Source organism: Sander lucioperca, chromosome 14 (genome assembly GCF_008315115.2).
Source record: "Sander lucioperca isolate FBNREF2018 chromosome 14, SLUC_FBN_1.2, whole genome shotgun sequence".
In the NCBI taxonomy this organism is placed as follows: Eukaryota; Metazoa; Chordata; class Actinopteri; order Perciformes; family Percidae; genus Sander; species Sander lucioperca.
In genome coordinates this window covers 8,508,402-8,520,901 of record NC_050186.1, presented here as the reverse complement: position 1 = coordinate 8,520,901, position 12,500 = coordinate 8,508,402, and the positions used below count along the sequence as shown (strand labels likewise).

General features: G+C 42.8%; 2 protein-coding genes and 1 long non-coding RNA gene across 10 annotated transcripts in view; 2 read left to right on the top strand and 1 right to left on the bottom strand.

The window, feature by feature from the left end:
• The window catches only part of LOC116057146, a 3,739-nt gene extending 311 nt beyond the window's left edge, over positions 1-3,428 (bottom strand). Inside the window, exons 1-2 of the long non-coding RNA XR_004106750.1 lie at positions 3,419-3,428; positions 1,884-1,888 (exon numbers count right to left, since the gene is read on the bottom strand). This is a non-coding gene — a long non-coding RNA (uncharacterized LOC116057146). The remainder of the gene's footprint in view (positions 1-1,883; positions 1,889-3,418) is intronic.
• LOC118492898 lies at positions 3,217-6,283 on the top strand. Of its 2 annotated transcripts, none has more exons than XM_031309534.1 (2): positions 3,217-3,260; positions 5,394-6,283. In XM_031309534.1, exon 2 carries the CDS (start codon positions 5,479-5,481, stop codon positions 6,160-6,162), a length of 684 nt encoding a protein of 227 aa, XP_031165394.1. In that variant the 5' UTR covers positions 3,217-3,260; positions 5,394-5,478; the 3' UTR covers positions 6,163-6,283. The 2 variants fall into 2 exon arrangements, with proteins under 2 accessions (XP_031165394.1, XP_031165393.1); XM_031309533.2 differs by having other exon boundaries at positions 3,219-3,260; positions 5,414-6,283.
• A 776-nt stretch (positions 6,284-7,059) lies between these two features.
• LOC116057134 (molybdopterin synthase catalytic subunit) overlaps positions 7,060-12,500 on the top strand; it is a 21,756-nt gene continuing 16,315 nt past the window's right edge. Inside the window, exons 1-6 of one of the 7 annotated variants that reach the window (XM_031309543.2) lie at positions 7,060-7,224; positions 7,311-7,373; positions 8,199-8,323; positions 8,501-8,636; positions 10,324-10,441; positions 10,672-10,828. In XM_031309543.2, coding sequence (XP_031165403.1) covers positions 10,324-10,441; positions 10,672-10,828 — 275 coding nt within the window. In that variant the 5' untranslated portion in view covers positions 7,060-7,224; positions 7,311-7,373; positions 8,199-8,323; positions 8,501-8,636. Of the gene's footprint in view, positions 7,225-7,310; positions 7,374-8,198; positions 8,324-8,500; positions 8,637-10,295; positions 10,442-10,671; positions 10,829-12,435; positions 12,447-12,500 lie in introns of those variants that run through there. The other 6 variants (XM_031309542.2, XR_004895113.1, XM_031309549.2 and 3 more) reach the window with 6 other exon arrangements.

Below are 12,500 nucleotides of genomic sequence, written 5' to 3'. Positions count from 1 at the left end.
CGCAGGAGGGAACAGGGACATGGGCTGGGACCTTGGCAACAGGAGGAATGGGACTCCAGGTCTTTGGAGGTCTGATCGGTTGGGGGGGGGGGTCTCTTAGGAGGGTTAGTAGGAGGGTTAGCAGGAGGGTTAGCAGGAAGGTTAGCAGGAAGGTTAGTAGGAGGGTTAGTAGGAGGGTTAGTAGGAGGGTTAGTAGGAGGGTTAGCAGGAGGGTTAGTAGGAGTGTTAGCAGGAAGGTTAGCAGGAGGGTTAGTAGGAGGGTTAGTAGGAGGGTTAGTAGGAGTGTTAGCAGGAAGGTTAGTAGGAGGGTTAATAGGAGGGTTAGCAGGAAGGTTAGTAGGAGGGTTAGTAGGAGGGTTAGTAGGAGGGTTAGTAGGAGGGTTAGTAGGAGGGTTAGTAGGAGCAGCAGCTGCTGTTGGAGGTGCAAGAAACCCAAATAAAGTGGATGAAAGTCCAGAAAGAGTAAAAATGTTGGGGAAAGAGTTCATGGAGATCGTTGAACGGCTTTTTTTTCGCATTTTTTTCTCGCATTTATTTATTTAAAACAGGGACAATGTACAATATACATTAACCTTAGACAGGAGAGATGCATTTTACCAGGTTGTAGCACTTGTGCTAATTTCCACCTGTAGTCCCTGGGCAGGCTGATGTCAACAAATAAATTTAATAACACATTTATCCCAAAACCAACATTTACATGATCATACCCTTCATTCTGAAGAAGGACCTGAGAGAAATAAAGATGACGTGTGAGAACTTGGAGCAAAGATCAGCTGAACTTCAGGCTGAAAAGACTCTGGCAGTAATGGGGGAGTTTCAGAGGACTCTGAGACGAGTGTCTAAAGATAGAAGAGAAATCCCCCATTAGGATGATCTGTGTATCAGGGTGGTTGATGACTGTGATCAGATGAAGAAAGAACTCAAAGACTTCACAGAAAAGTAAAGATAGAAGCTGCAGTTTGTAGAAAAGGCCTTGTTTCTTTATAATGTCTTCTCACTGAATCTGCAGTTTGAGATATAGAACTTAACATTTGGGACACAAATATTCCCTTGGTACTAATTATCAAAACAAACTCTTTCTTATAACTCTGTCTGAAACATTATGTCTGAGTCCTGTGTTGGACTCAGACCTAAAAGGTCAAAGAAAACCCAGGGTGGTTAAACTGCAGTTTGTCATGTGACCGATGACGGAGCTACACCGGGGCTAGTCTCTCATGTCCAGACCTTCCTCCACAGCTCTGTGGAAGAAGGTCTCTCATGTCCAGACCTTCCTCCACAGCTCTGTGGAAGAAGGTCTCTCATGTCCAGACCTTCGTCAACAGCTCTGTGGAAGAAGGTCTCTCATGTCCAGACCTTCGTCCACAGCTCTGTGGAGGAAGGTCTCTCATGTCCAGACCTTCCCGTGTTGAGTAAGATGTTCACACCGGTGATATATGATATATGTCAACCCTGTACCATGACTGGACCAACCACCAAACCAAAGAAACAGACCGGCCCAAAGGGAATTGTCCCGGTCCTCCTGATTAGCCAATCAGAGCCTGTCTCTAAAAGTATGTTTTCTATACTCTGTAACATTAACCTGACTGAAGATGTTATGCTTTATTGCACCATCTTAATAGTTTTTGTGCAAATGTTCTAAATCAATGTGATGCTCTGAACTGTATTATTTAGCCGTGTGCGTGTGCGTGTGTGCGTGTGCGTGTGCGTGTGTGCGTGTGTGTGTGTGTGTGTGTGTGTGTGTGTGTGTGTGTGTGTGTGTGCGTGCGTGTGTGTGTGTGCGTGTGTGTGTGTGTGTGTGTGTGTGCTAATCATTGGTTAGAAAGGGAATCACAGGTGAGGAGGAGGTAGGACGCTGGATCTGGGAAGCCACACATTTTTTCAACCTCAGCTGTGTGACAGTGATGGTTTTTTGATCTCGTCTGCTTGTTTTTAATCTTTCAATTCAGTCTGTTTGTGTTTTTAAATACATTTATACAATAAAGGAATAACCGTACGGCGATGGTAGACCTTATTTTTTGCAACAGCAAGAGTTGGAAATGGCTTATATATATATATATATATATATATATATATGTATGTACACACACACACACACAGTATATAGTGGTGATTCTGACCACTAAACATGCCACTGGAGGGAATTTGAAGCCATTTCCAAGTTAGGAGTTATAACTAAATTTCAGTTTCTATTGAAGAAATGAAGGATAGTCTGAAAGTGATTGAAGAGATTATTGATGCAAAGCGATTGACTAAAGGAAAAGAGAAAATAGAAAGCATGTCTATGTTACTGTGGTTTAAGAGTGCCATCTCTTCTAAAGTTAAAATGGGCTTCATGTCCTATCCATTAAGAGAGTACATTCCACATCCAATGAGATGTTGTAAATGTCAGAGGTTTGGACATGTAGCTGCTCAACGCCGACGCAAACTAGATGGGCTAAATGTGAAAGTGAGCATGAGTACGGACAATGTGGGGATAATACAGAGTTAAAATGCTGCAATTGTGGAGGTCAACACAGTGCAGCATACAGAGGATGTGTGACACAACAGGAAGCTAAAGAAGTTCAGAATTATAAGATAACACATCACGTTTCATATGCTCAAAAACATTGTGAAAAATAAAAAATAAAAATCAGCTCCTATGCATTCACCAGAACAAAGGAGTTCAGATGACAATAGGTCAAACCCAATCAGAGAGAGTACTAGGAATCCTACAGGGAACATAACAACAGAACCAGACACACAGGCCTCCTGGTCCAACCTGCTGGGAATGTACGACAAGAATTTCAGACGACACACTGTTGATGAAGAAAAATGAATTTATTGCTTTCATATGTTCAGTGGTTAATGTCACTATGCTACATGTTAAGAAAAGTGATGAAATCAAATCAGTTGTGGAAGCTGCTGATGATATTTTGGGATTAATAACAAAGGCAGATGATATTCATGAAATACTAAATCAGAAGTATGGAGGGTTTCAAAATGGTTAAAGCGTTAATAAAGTTTTTCATTCTCCAGTGGAATGCAGAGTTTTGACTTGTCTTATTTTTCTTAATAATACTGGTATAATGAAAAGAATATAAGGGGTTTCTTTATTTATTAGTATTAGAAGCCTAGACTCTATGAAGTTCATGGTATTACACACTCCTGTACAGTTGGTGGCGGTATATTACAAAAATAAAAAATCTGCCAAAAAAAGAAGAAGAGAGACCAAAAAGAGGAAGATGAGAGACGGACCGAGCACGCTGCCTGCAGACCAAAAGGTAAGAAAGTTGATTTCAAAAATCTGACAGCCAGCAGGAAGACTTGATGTGTTCATCAGCAGAGAGGAGACAAAGAGAGAAAAGTTCAAGTTAGTTTTAGTTAAAGTTAAAGTTAAAGTTAGTTCAAGTTAAAGATAAAGACAGACTGAAGTTGGAACAGAAACTGAAACACAGAGAGGTCTGCTGTCAGTCCACATCACATATATATATATATATATATATATATATGTGTGTGTATATATATGTATATATATTTTAAGTTTTCTTCCGACACTTTTGACAGTTTTGAGTCTTTTTAGGAAGATCTAGGTTGGTTATAAGAAATGAAGTTTAGGCTCATTTTAATGACTTCATATTCTGCAGATAGAATCAGAATCAGATTTATTGGCCAAGTATATTTACATACACAAGGAATATGACTCTGGTAGGTGTTAACTCTCTATTCAACAAATAGACATGTAGTAGTAAACATTCAGTAGACAAATAGTAATATAGACACATACTGTACAATAGAGACAACAATATACATATAGGCACATATCAACATAATATACAACAATACAAGTACACATGGAGTGGGATGTAAAGTGCAAAAAGGAATAGTGCAAAGTAGTGTGTAAGATGCATACTGGGATAAGTATGAAATGAATGTATGTGACCCTAACCCCCTGATCCTGTAGTTAGACTTTATATTCATGTAGAGTCTGGTCCTGTAGTTGGACTTTATATTCATGTAGAGTCTGGTCCTGGAGCTGGACTTTATATTCATGTAGAGTCTGGTCCTGGAGTTGGACTTTATATTCATGTAGAGTCTGGTCCTGGAGCTGGACTTTATATTCATGTAGAGTCTGGTCCTGGAGTTGGACTTATATTCATGTAGTCTGGTCCTGGAGTTGGACTTTATATTCCTGTCACTATAGCGGACATATTCAGCTCTTATTACACTAAAATCTCTGCTTTTATTGGAAAAAACAGTTACTACTTAGTACTGTAAGCACAATGACAATAAATATTTATTTATGTAAACTATCGTCACATGACGCTCTTTTTGTCGGCTAAACTCAACTGTAACTACCTCTGAAAGGACGTCACCTCACGGTAGGGCTGGGCCATATGGAGAAAATCAAAAATCACAATATTTTTGACCAAATACCTCGATATCGATATTTACACAATGAGATTTTAGATAAATAATCATCAGTAATGTGGACATAATGTCTATGTGGGTAAAGGCAAACAATAGAACAGCTAGTCAGTTCAGAAAAGTACATCACTTTACTGTAATACAGCCTTTAACACCAGGAGAAGATACTTATGTCATATCACGATATTACAATATCCGAAATCTAAGACGATACCTAGTCTCATATCACGATATCAATATAATATCAATATATAGCCCAGCCCTAACAGACAGAAGTCAACAAGACACCGTAAACACACAGAAACACAGAAACACACACACACACACACACACACACACACATACACACACACGCACATGCACACACACACACACACACACACACACACACACACACACACACACACACACACACACACACACACACACACACACACACATACACACACACACACACACACACACACGCACATGTACGCACGCACACGCACACACACACACACACGCACATGCACACACACACACGCACATGTACACACACACACACATGCACACACACACGCACATGTACGCATGCACAGACACACACACACACAGAAACACAGAAACACACACACACACACACACACAGATGTTATATTGCCCAGCTCTACCTCACGGTGCTCTCTACGCGGCTCACACTCACCTTTTTTCGGCTAAATTGAACTGTGAAGACTCCCAACGTAACTGTCATGTGACCGGCCCACAGTCGCCTGATTTTCATCAGATATCATCCCAATGGTTTGGCAAGTTTTCATATGATATCAAAGAAACACGTTCATGAGAATGTTTTGATGAGTGCTAACTCTTCACACAGTGACCTAGTAGTATTCATTTCATTTGTGTGTGTGTGTGTGTGTGTGTGTGTGTGTGTGTGTGTTTATTCTGATGATGTGTGTGTTTGTGTGTGTGTGTATTCTGATGATGTGTGTCTCTTCCTGTCTCCACAGAGTCTTCCTGGTCACATCAGATCACAGTTTGATTTAAAGTCCGAGTCCAGCTTCATTAGGATCTGAACACATCCAGGAAGGAAACATGTCTTCAGGATCAGAACCAAGACAAAGAAGAGACAGCAAAGAACATCCTCCTGATATGTCTGAATTAATGAACAAACTTCTTAATCTTGCAGCTTCATTCATCAGAGAGTTTGACAGCAGTGAACAGAAGATGAGACAGATTGTTAGAGAGTTTAGGGAGATCTCTGATGGAGTCAGAAAGATGCCGGAGGGAGCAGGGATATGGGCTGGACACTCGGGAACAGGAGGAAAGGGACTCCCGGGCTTTGGAGGTCTGTTCGGTTGGGGGGGGGGTCTCTCAGGAGGGTTAGTAGGAGGGTTAGTAGCAGCAGCAGCTGCTGCTGTTGGAGGAGGTGCTGCTGTTGGAGGATCTGGTCTTGTTGAAGGTGATGTTGGACGTGCAAGAAACCCAAATAAAGTGGATGAAAGTCCAGAAAGAGTAAAAATGTTGGGGAAAGACTTCATGAAGATCATTGAACGGCTGAACCTGAGAGAAATAAAGATGACGTGTGAGAAGTTGGAGCAAAGATCAGCTGAACTTCAGGCTGAAAAGACTCTGGCAGTAATGGGGGAGTTTCAGAGGACTCTGAGACGAGTTTCTGAAGATAGAAGAGAAATCCCCCATTTGGCTGATATGTGTATCAGGGTGGTTGATGACTGTGATCAGATGAAGAAAGAACTCAAAGACTTCACAGAAAAGTAAAGATAGAAGCTCCAGTTTGTAGAAAAGGCCTTGTTTCTTCATAATGTCTTCTCACTAAATCTGCAGTTTGAGATATAGAACTTAATATTTGGCACACAAATATTCCTCTGGTCCTAATTATCAACAAAAACTCTTTCTTATAACCCTGTCTGAAACATGATGTAACCATGTTGGACTCAGAAGAGGGTCAAAGAAAACCCAGGGTGGATAAACTGCAGTTTGTCATGTGACCAATGATGGAGCTACACCGGGGCTAGTCTCTCATGTCCAGACCTTCCTCCACAGCTCTGTGGAGGAAGGTCTCTCATGTCCAGACCTTCCTCCACAGCTCTGTGGAGGAAGGTCTCTCATGTCCAGACCTTCCTCCACAGCTCTGTGGAGGAAGGTCTCTCATGTCCAGACCTTCCTTCACAGCTCTGTTAAAGAAGGTCTCTCATGTCCAGACATGAGAGACCTTCCCGTGTTGAGTAAGATGTTCACACCGGTGATATGATATATGTCAACCCTGTACCATGTCTGGACACCCTGACTGGACACAAAAAAAAACACACCGGCAATTTTACAAATGTTATTGCTCTGAACTGTAGCCTATTATTTAGCCTACATGAGGTAAACGTGTGTGTGTGTGTGTGTGTGTGTGTGTGTGTGTGTGTGTGTGTGTGTGTGTGTGTGTGTGTGTACATTTTCTAAATCAATGTGATGTTCTGAACTGTATTTAGCCTCCATGAGGTAAATGTGTCTGTTTGAACATTCTGACTGTGAGAACTTAGCATTTAAACGCCTAAAAATATATATTTTATATATTCACATCATGTTACACATTGTTGAACTTCTTGTGTTGATTAAATAAAGTTTTTAAAGAATGATTAGTGTTGGTTGTTTCCAGTCTTGATGTTACACACTCCCGTCACAAGATGGCGGCGGGCTCCTTTAAGCTCTGGTTTGTAGCCCGCCCAAAAACAAGGTGAAGAAGAGGAAGAGGAAGGGCCAGTCAGCTGGTAAACAGACAGGAAACTTTCTTCACATGTTCAACAACCTGCAGACTTCTTCATGACTGCGAAGGTCAGTTTCAGTATGAATACACCAACACGTTGTTTACAGGGGAAAGAGACGCCAGAGTCCGTTGACATTTCCGCTGACTTTAACAGCGCGCTGCGTGTCGACGAACGTGACCTGCGTCTCCAGCTAGAGTCAACAAACGTCTGGAAAAGGTTGTGTGTGAGGGTCAGTTATCAGAAATATGAGCGCCGAATTGAAGCCATGATTATGATGTAATAATATGAGTAAGTGTACTTTTGTTTAGAGAAATATTATGTTAACAAGTAAGAAATGTTTAAATGTGAGGACTTTGGTAGGGAGATTGGCTGTAGCGGGTATATCATGGCTGAATCCCTCGTGAGAGACACGAGGAGGCGGTTCTGGACCTTTGACCCAGACCGGTGGTCTACAGGAGAACCCTGTTCCCTACATCAGAACCAGGACAGCCCGTTTCCACTAACTGAGAAGGGTTGGCAGCCCCTACTAAATCTGAAAGGCTCATATCTGACACGTGACCTGTTGAAATAGAATATATAATAGAATATATGTATATATACAGTGTGATATGCAGTGTGGGTTATTGCACACTATTTGAATATTGCCCAATAGTGGTGATCATATTCAATGAGTAATAGATATTGGACAGTAATGGAATTGGACAGTATCATCAATATTATCAGTAATAGGCTATTAAATATTGCAAAATATAAAAATATATATTTAGTGGCCGGGTTGGCTCCCCTTTCTCCCCTAGCTGTCCTGTCAGATAAAGGTGGAAAAGCCCAAAAAAATGATCTTAAAAAAAAATAAATAATAAAAATACCTTTTTAAAGGAGAAATCCAACCCAGAAAATGCACATTTGCACTATTGCCATATTAAAAACGTGAGTTTATAGTTAATTTATTTTAGTTTGGTGTTCATCTTGTTAACTTTATATGATAAATATTAAATATTAAAGGAAATGTAACAACAACAGCTGCTGAATGTTTGTCTTCAGGTGTTGGTGTTGTTCTTCGCTAAGAGCGCCGAGCTGACTGGACTGAAGCAGGAGGAGGCTGTTGCCGTGCCAACACCAATCAGCAGCCGGGACCTTTGGACACTGTTGCTACGGCGACACCCGAGGTACCGCAACGCTCTGCCAGGATTTTAACAACAGGAAACAGAACAACACACAGATACATAACTTCATAACTTCATTTAAGATAACAGGTGTGTGTGTGTGTGTGTGTGTGTGTGTGTGTGTGTGTGTGTGTGTGTGTGTGTGTGTGTGTGTGTGTGTGTGTGTGTGTGTGTGTGTAGACTGTCCGTCCTGCAGGATCAGGTGGTGTTGGCGGTGCGTCAGCAGTACGTTGCCATCGGTGACCAGGTGGTGACTCTGGGAGACGGAGACGAGGTTGCCGTGGTACCCCCGCTCAGCGGAGGCTAGAGTCCCACGGTGAGATGATGACATCATGTTTAAATACCTCAAACAGATTCTCTTTAATTAGAGGATCTGAGAGGCTGAAACAACATGACATCACCTTTAATCACTAACTACTCAGATTAGCTTCAGCTTATTTTGGCGTTTCTGTTGCGTGTCAGCTTCGTGGCGTGAGCGTGGCGTGTCAGCTGCGTGGCGGCTGCGTGGCGTTTTCTATGTCTTTCCACACCAGAAAGGTGTCTGACACGGCGCTGCTGCTGCTAGCCTTGTCTGGACACATGGATGTTTACCATAAACATAAACATAAATATATCCTGATCTGATTACAGCAAAGAAACGTTGGCAGTATTGATGGCAAAATAGATAAAGATACTTTATTTATCCCGAAGGAAATGAAGGTGTCCAATAGCTTATACACACATACATACACATAGGCACACAGACATATGACATCACAGAAACATACATACTACACAAATACAAAGGAAGATATGAATAGTGTGCCCTTACAGTAACGTTAGGTTGTAGTATGTTTAAAGGAGCGGTGTGGAAAAAATGCAGAAAGGTGCAAGAGAGTGTCAGTGCAAATTCTATATCTATTCAAGTACAGGCTACACAAAATATCAAAAATAGAATAATCATTACTTAACTATACATAGACACTAGTAAAAGACTTGAAGAAAAGTTTAAGTTAAAGTTGAAAACTGTCCATACAGACAAAGGACAGCGTGGTGTATTGACCATACAGGCAAGCTAGCAAAATGGGCAGGTGGCTAATATAGCCAGTAAGGGAGTCAAACAGTCCAGTCAGTCCAGTCCAGGGTAGTCCAGGGTAGTCCAGGGTAGTCCAGGGCAGTCCAGGGCAGTCCAGTCCAGGGTAGTCCAGGGCAGTCCAGTCCAGGGTAGTCCAGGGTAGTCCAGGGCAGTCCAGTCCAGGGCAGTCCAGGGCAGTCCAGTCCAGGGTAGTCCAGGGTAGTCCAGGGTAGTCCAGGGCAGTCCAGTCCAGGGTAGTCCAGGGCAGTCCAGTCCAGGGTAGTCCAGTCCAGGGTAGTCCAGGGTAGTTTACGTGAATGTATAAAGGCACCCAGATAGGGGTGCAAGATATATCGACTCAATATCGTTATCGCGATATCATGTTGTGCACTATTATATCGAAAGTGTCGCGATAAGTGTGTAATATGTAGTTTATTTAGTGGAGCGCTGCGTCCCGTCCGTTGGCTGAAACGCTGTAATGATCATGTTTCATTGGCCAGTTACCATGGTTACTGTGCCACACGCAGATGTTAATGCACGTCAGGGCACGGGTCCACCACGTGACAGACCCTACGGAGCGTACCACGTGACCACTACGTGACAAACCCTACGGAGCGTACCACGGGGCCACTACGTGACAAACCCTACGGAGCGTACCACGGGGCCACTACGTGACAAACCCTACGGAGCGTACCACGGGGCCACTACGTGACAAACCCTACGGAGCGTACCACGGGGCCACTACGTGACAAACCCTACGGAGCGTACCACGGGGCCACTACGGCCACGCAGCTCACATCCAGTGTGCAGGAGGTCTAAATGTTGCAGCTCTAGATTTGTGTGCGCTTACACGTGTGTGTGTGTGATCCATATCTAAACCCTTGTGATGAATGATATCTGTGAACATGAATGAATATGAAGTGTATTTGTCGGCCATGTTTCCTTTCAGATGGCTGAGTCGGAGAAGCGGCGAGACGTCTTCAAGCTGAGCCGTGATTGGCTGTCTGTACAGGAAGTGGTGGACACCGTCAGCAGCGCTTCCTGCGGAGCCATTTCTGTTTTTATAGGTTCAGATTTAATTTATTAACAGCTGCAGAAATATTTCTCTCTTTCTTATGACATGTATGTTTTTGTCACCTTTTCACTGCCACGTATTCACAGCTTTTCTAAATATTCTGACATTATTTAGAGAGATTGTGTGTAGAGATGAAGTTGTGTGTGTGTGTGTGTGTGTGTTCGGAGATGACGTGTGTGTGTCTGTGTGTAGAAGATTAAGTTGTGTGTCTGTTGTGTTCAGGAACGACCCGGGAGGACAAGGTTGGCGGCAGGAAGGTGATTGGTCTGGAGTACGAGGCGTATGAGCCCATGGCCCAATCAGAGTTCAGGAAGCTGTGTGATGACATCAGAGAGCGCTGGCCAACCGTGACGCACGTCTGTGTTCACCACCGGCTCGGGTGAGACTCCGAGCGTGTTGCTATGGTTACCGTGTTGTACCTTCTATGGGGAGATTCTGAGGCTAATAAGCCTGCCGCTAGCCTCCCGTTAGCATCCCATTGACTGCCATTCATTCTGACGTCACTTTGACAGAGAATAACTTTACATCTGAAGAGTTTAAAGACTCTATTTGTCCGTTGTTTATTTCTAAAGAAACACGACAATGTATAAAAGGCTCCATTACCTTGTAGCTCACGTTATGGCTCCGTAGCAGACGTTTTTATAAAAATAGGCTAACGATTGGGTCATAACCACGAGACTTACTGTCTCATAGTAGAGGAATTACCGTATAGTACAGGAGAAGCTCTCAGGCAGTCAGGGGACGTGGAGGCATACAGTCAAAATTACAAATATATTAATCGGAATACTTATCAAAAGTTGCTCCTTCTCCTACGCTCATGGACAGGCCTGTCATGATAACAAGAAAACACACACACACACACACACATATATATATATACACACACACACACACACACACTCATAAGGTGCTTTCCGATCAGATAGTACTTGTACTTTTTAGAGGAAAAGTACACTTCTATGCAGTTTAGAGCTTAGATCGGCCCAAAAAATCAAGCCCGAACCTGCCCGAGCCCGAGCACGTTGTGTCCGAGCCCGGCCCGGCCCGACACATTAACTGTAATTATGAGCCCGAGCCCGATTTAAACCTGACAATTTTTTAATACGTGGGCCGTTATAACTGACGGTCTCAACTACAATTCAGAGTTGTTTGAACTACAGAAATCTGTTTAGAATAATACAACAAGGACGAAGCTGTAAACTGCTGTTTGTCGCAAGTGGATCCGAGTGAAGAAACGTAAAAAAAAAGAAAGAATGATGAACAACATATTGTTGTCACTGCCCACGACTTGTTTAAACTGCTTCCATACCTCCGACTTTCCTCCACACTTGCTCAAAGGTAATTCTCCTGTTTTTCTTTTTTTCTTTACATCTTCCAGCTCCCGGTGTGATGCGTGTGAGAGGAGGAGACTCCGCACATGAAGTGCTGCATTTAGTAACTGCAGCCTAACTTTTGTACACATTTGTTACTTTTATATAGCCTATATATATTTATTTATAATATTTCTGATTATGGCATAGCTATCTCCCCACCCAAATAGGATAATAAGGTAATGGATAAAAAAAAATAAATAAAAAAAAAATTGCTTGATCAAGGGTCCGGCCCAGGCGCGGTCCGGCCTGGCCCGAGGATGTGGCGGAAAATAACGGTCGAGAATCTAAACTCTAATGCAGTTAGAACTACTCTCCCCCAAAATCTTTTTCCCGTTTGCATTCCCACTGGCCAAGTGGCCATAGGGACTGGTAGGAGGGGTAAGGGAGGGATGTAACCACGGCAACGGTCTTTATAGCATTGTCACTAGACCTTAGCGCCACAACAACAACAACAACAAATGATGCTAATACTTGCACTTTCCCTTTATTAAATCACGTCCATTCTCGTAGTAATTCACGTAATATTTTGCTCAACACAGACGGGCTTTATTACTCAGAACAGACCCCGCCTCTGCCTGCTGGCTGTGGACGTGTGTGTGTGTGTGTGTCTTAGTGTGTGTGTGTGTGTGTGTGTGTGTGTGTGTGTGTGTGTGTGTGTGTGTGTGTGTGTGTGTGATG

Coding starts and splice junctions, on each gene's coding strand:
- LOC118492898 (XM_031309534.1), top strand. CDS start 5,479: ATGTCTTCAGGATCAGAACCAAGACAAAGAAGAGACAGCAAAGAACAT.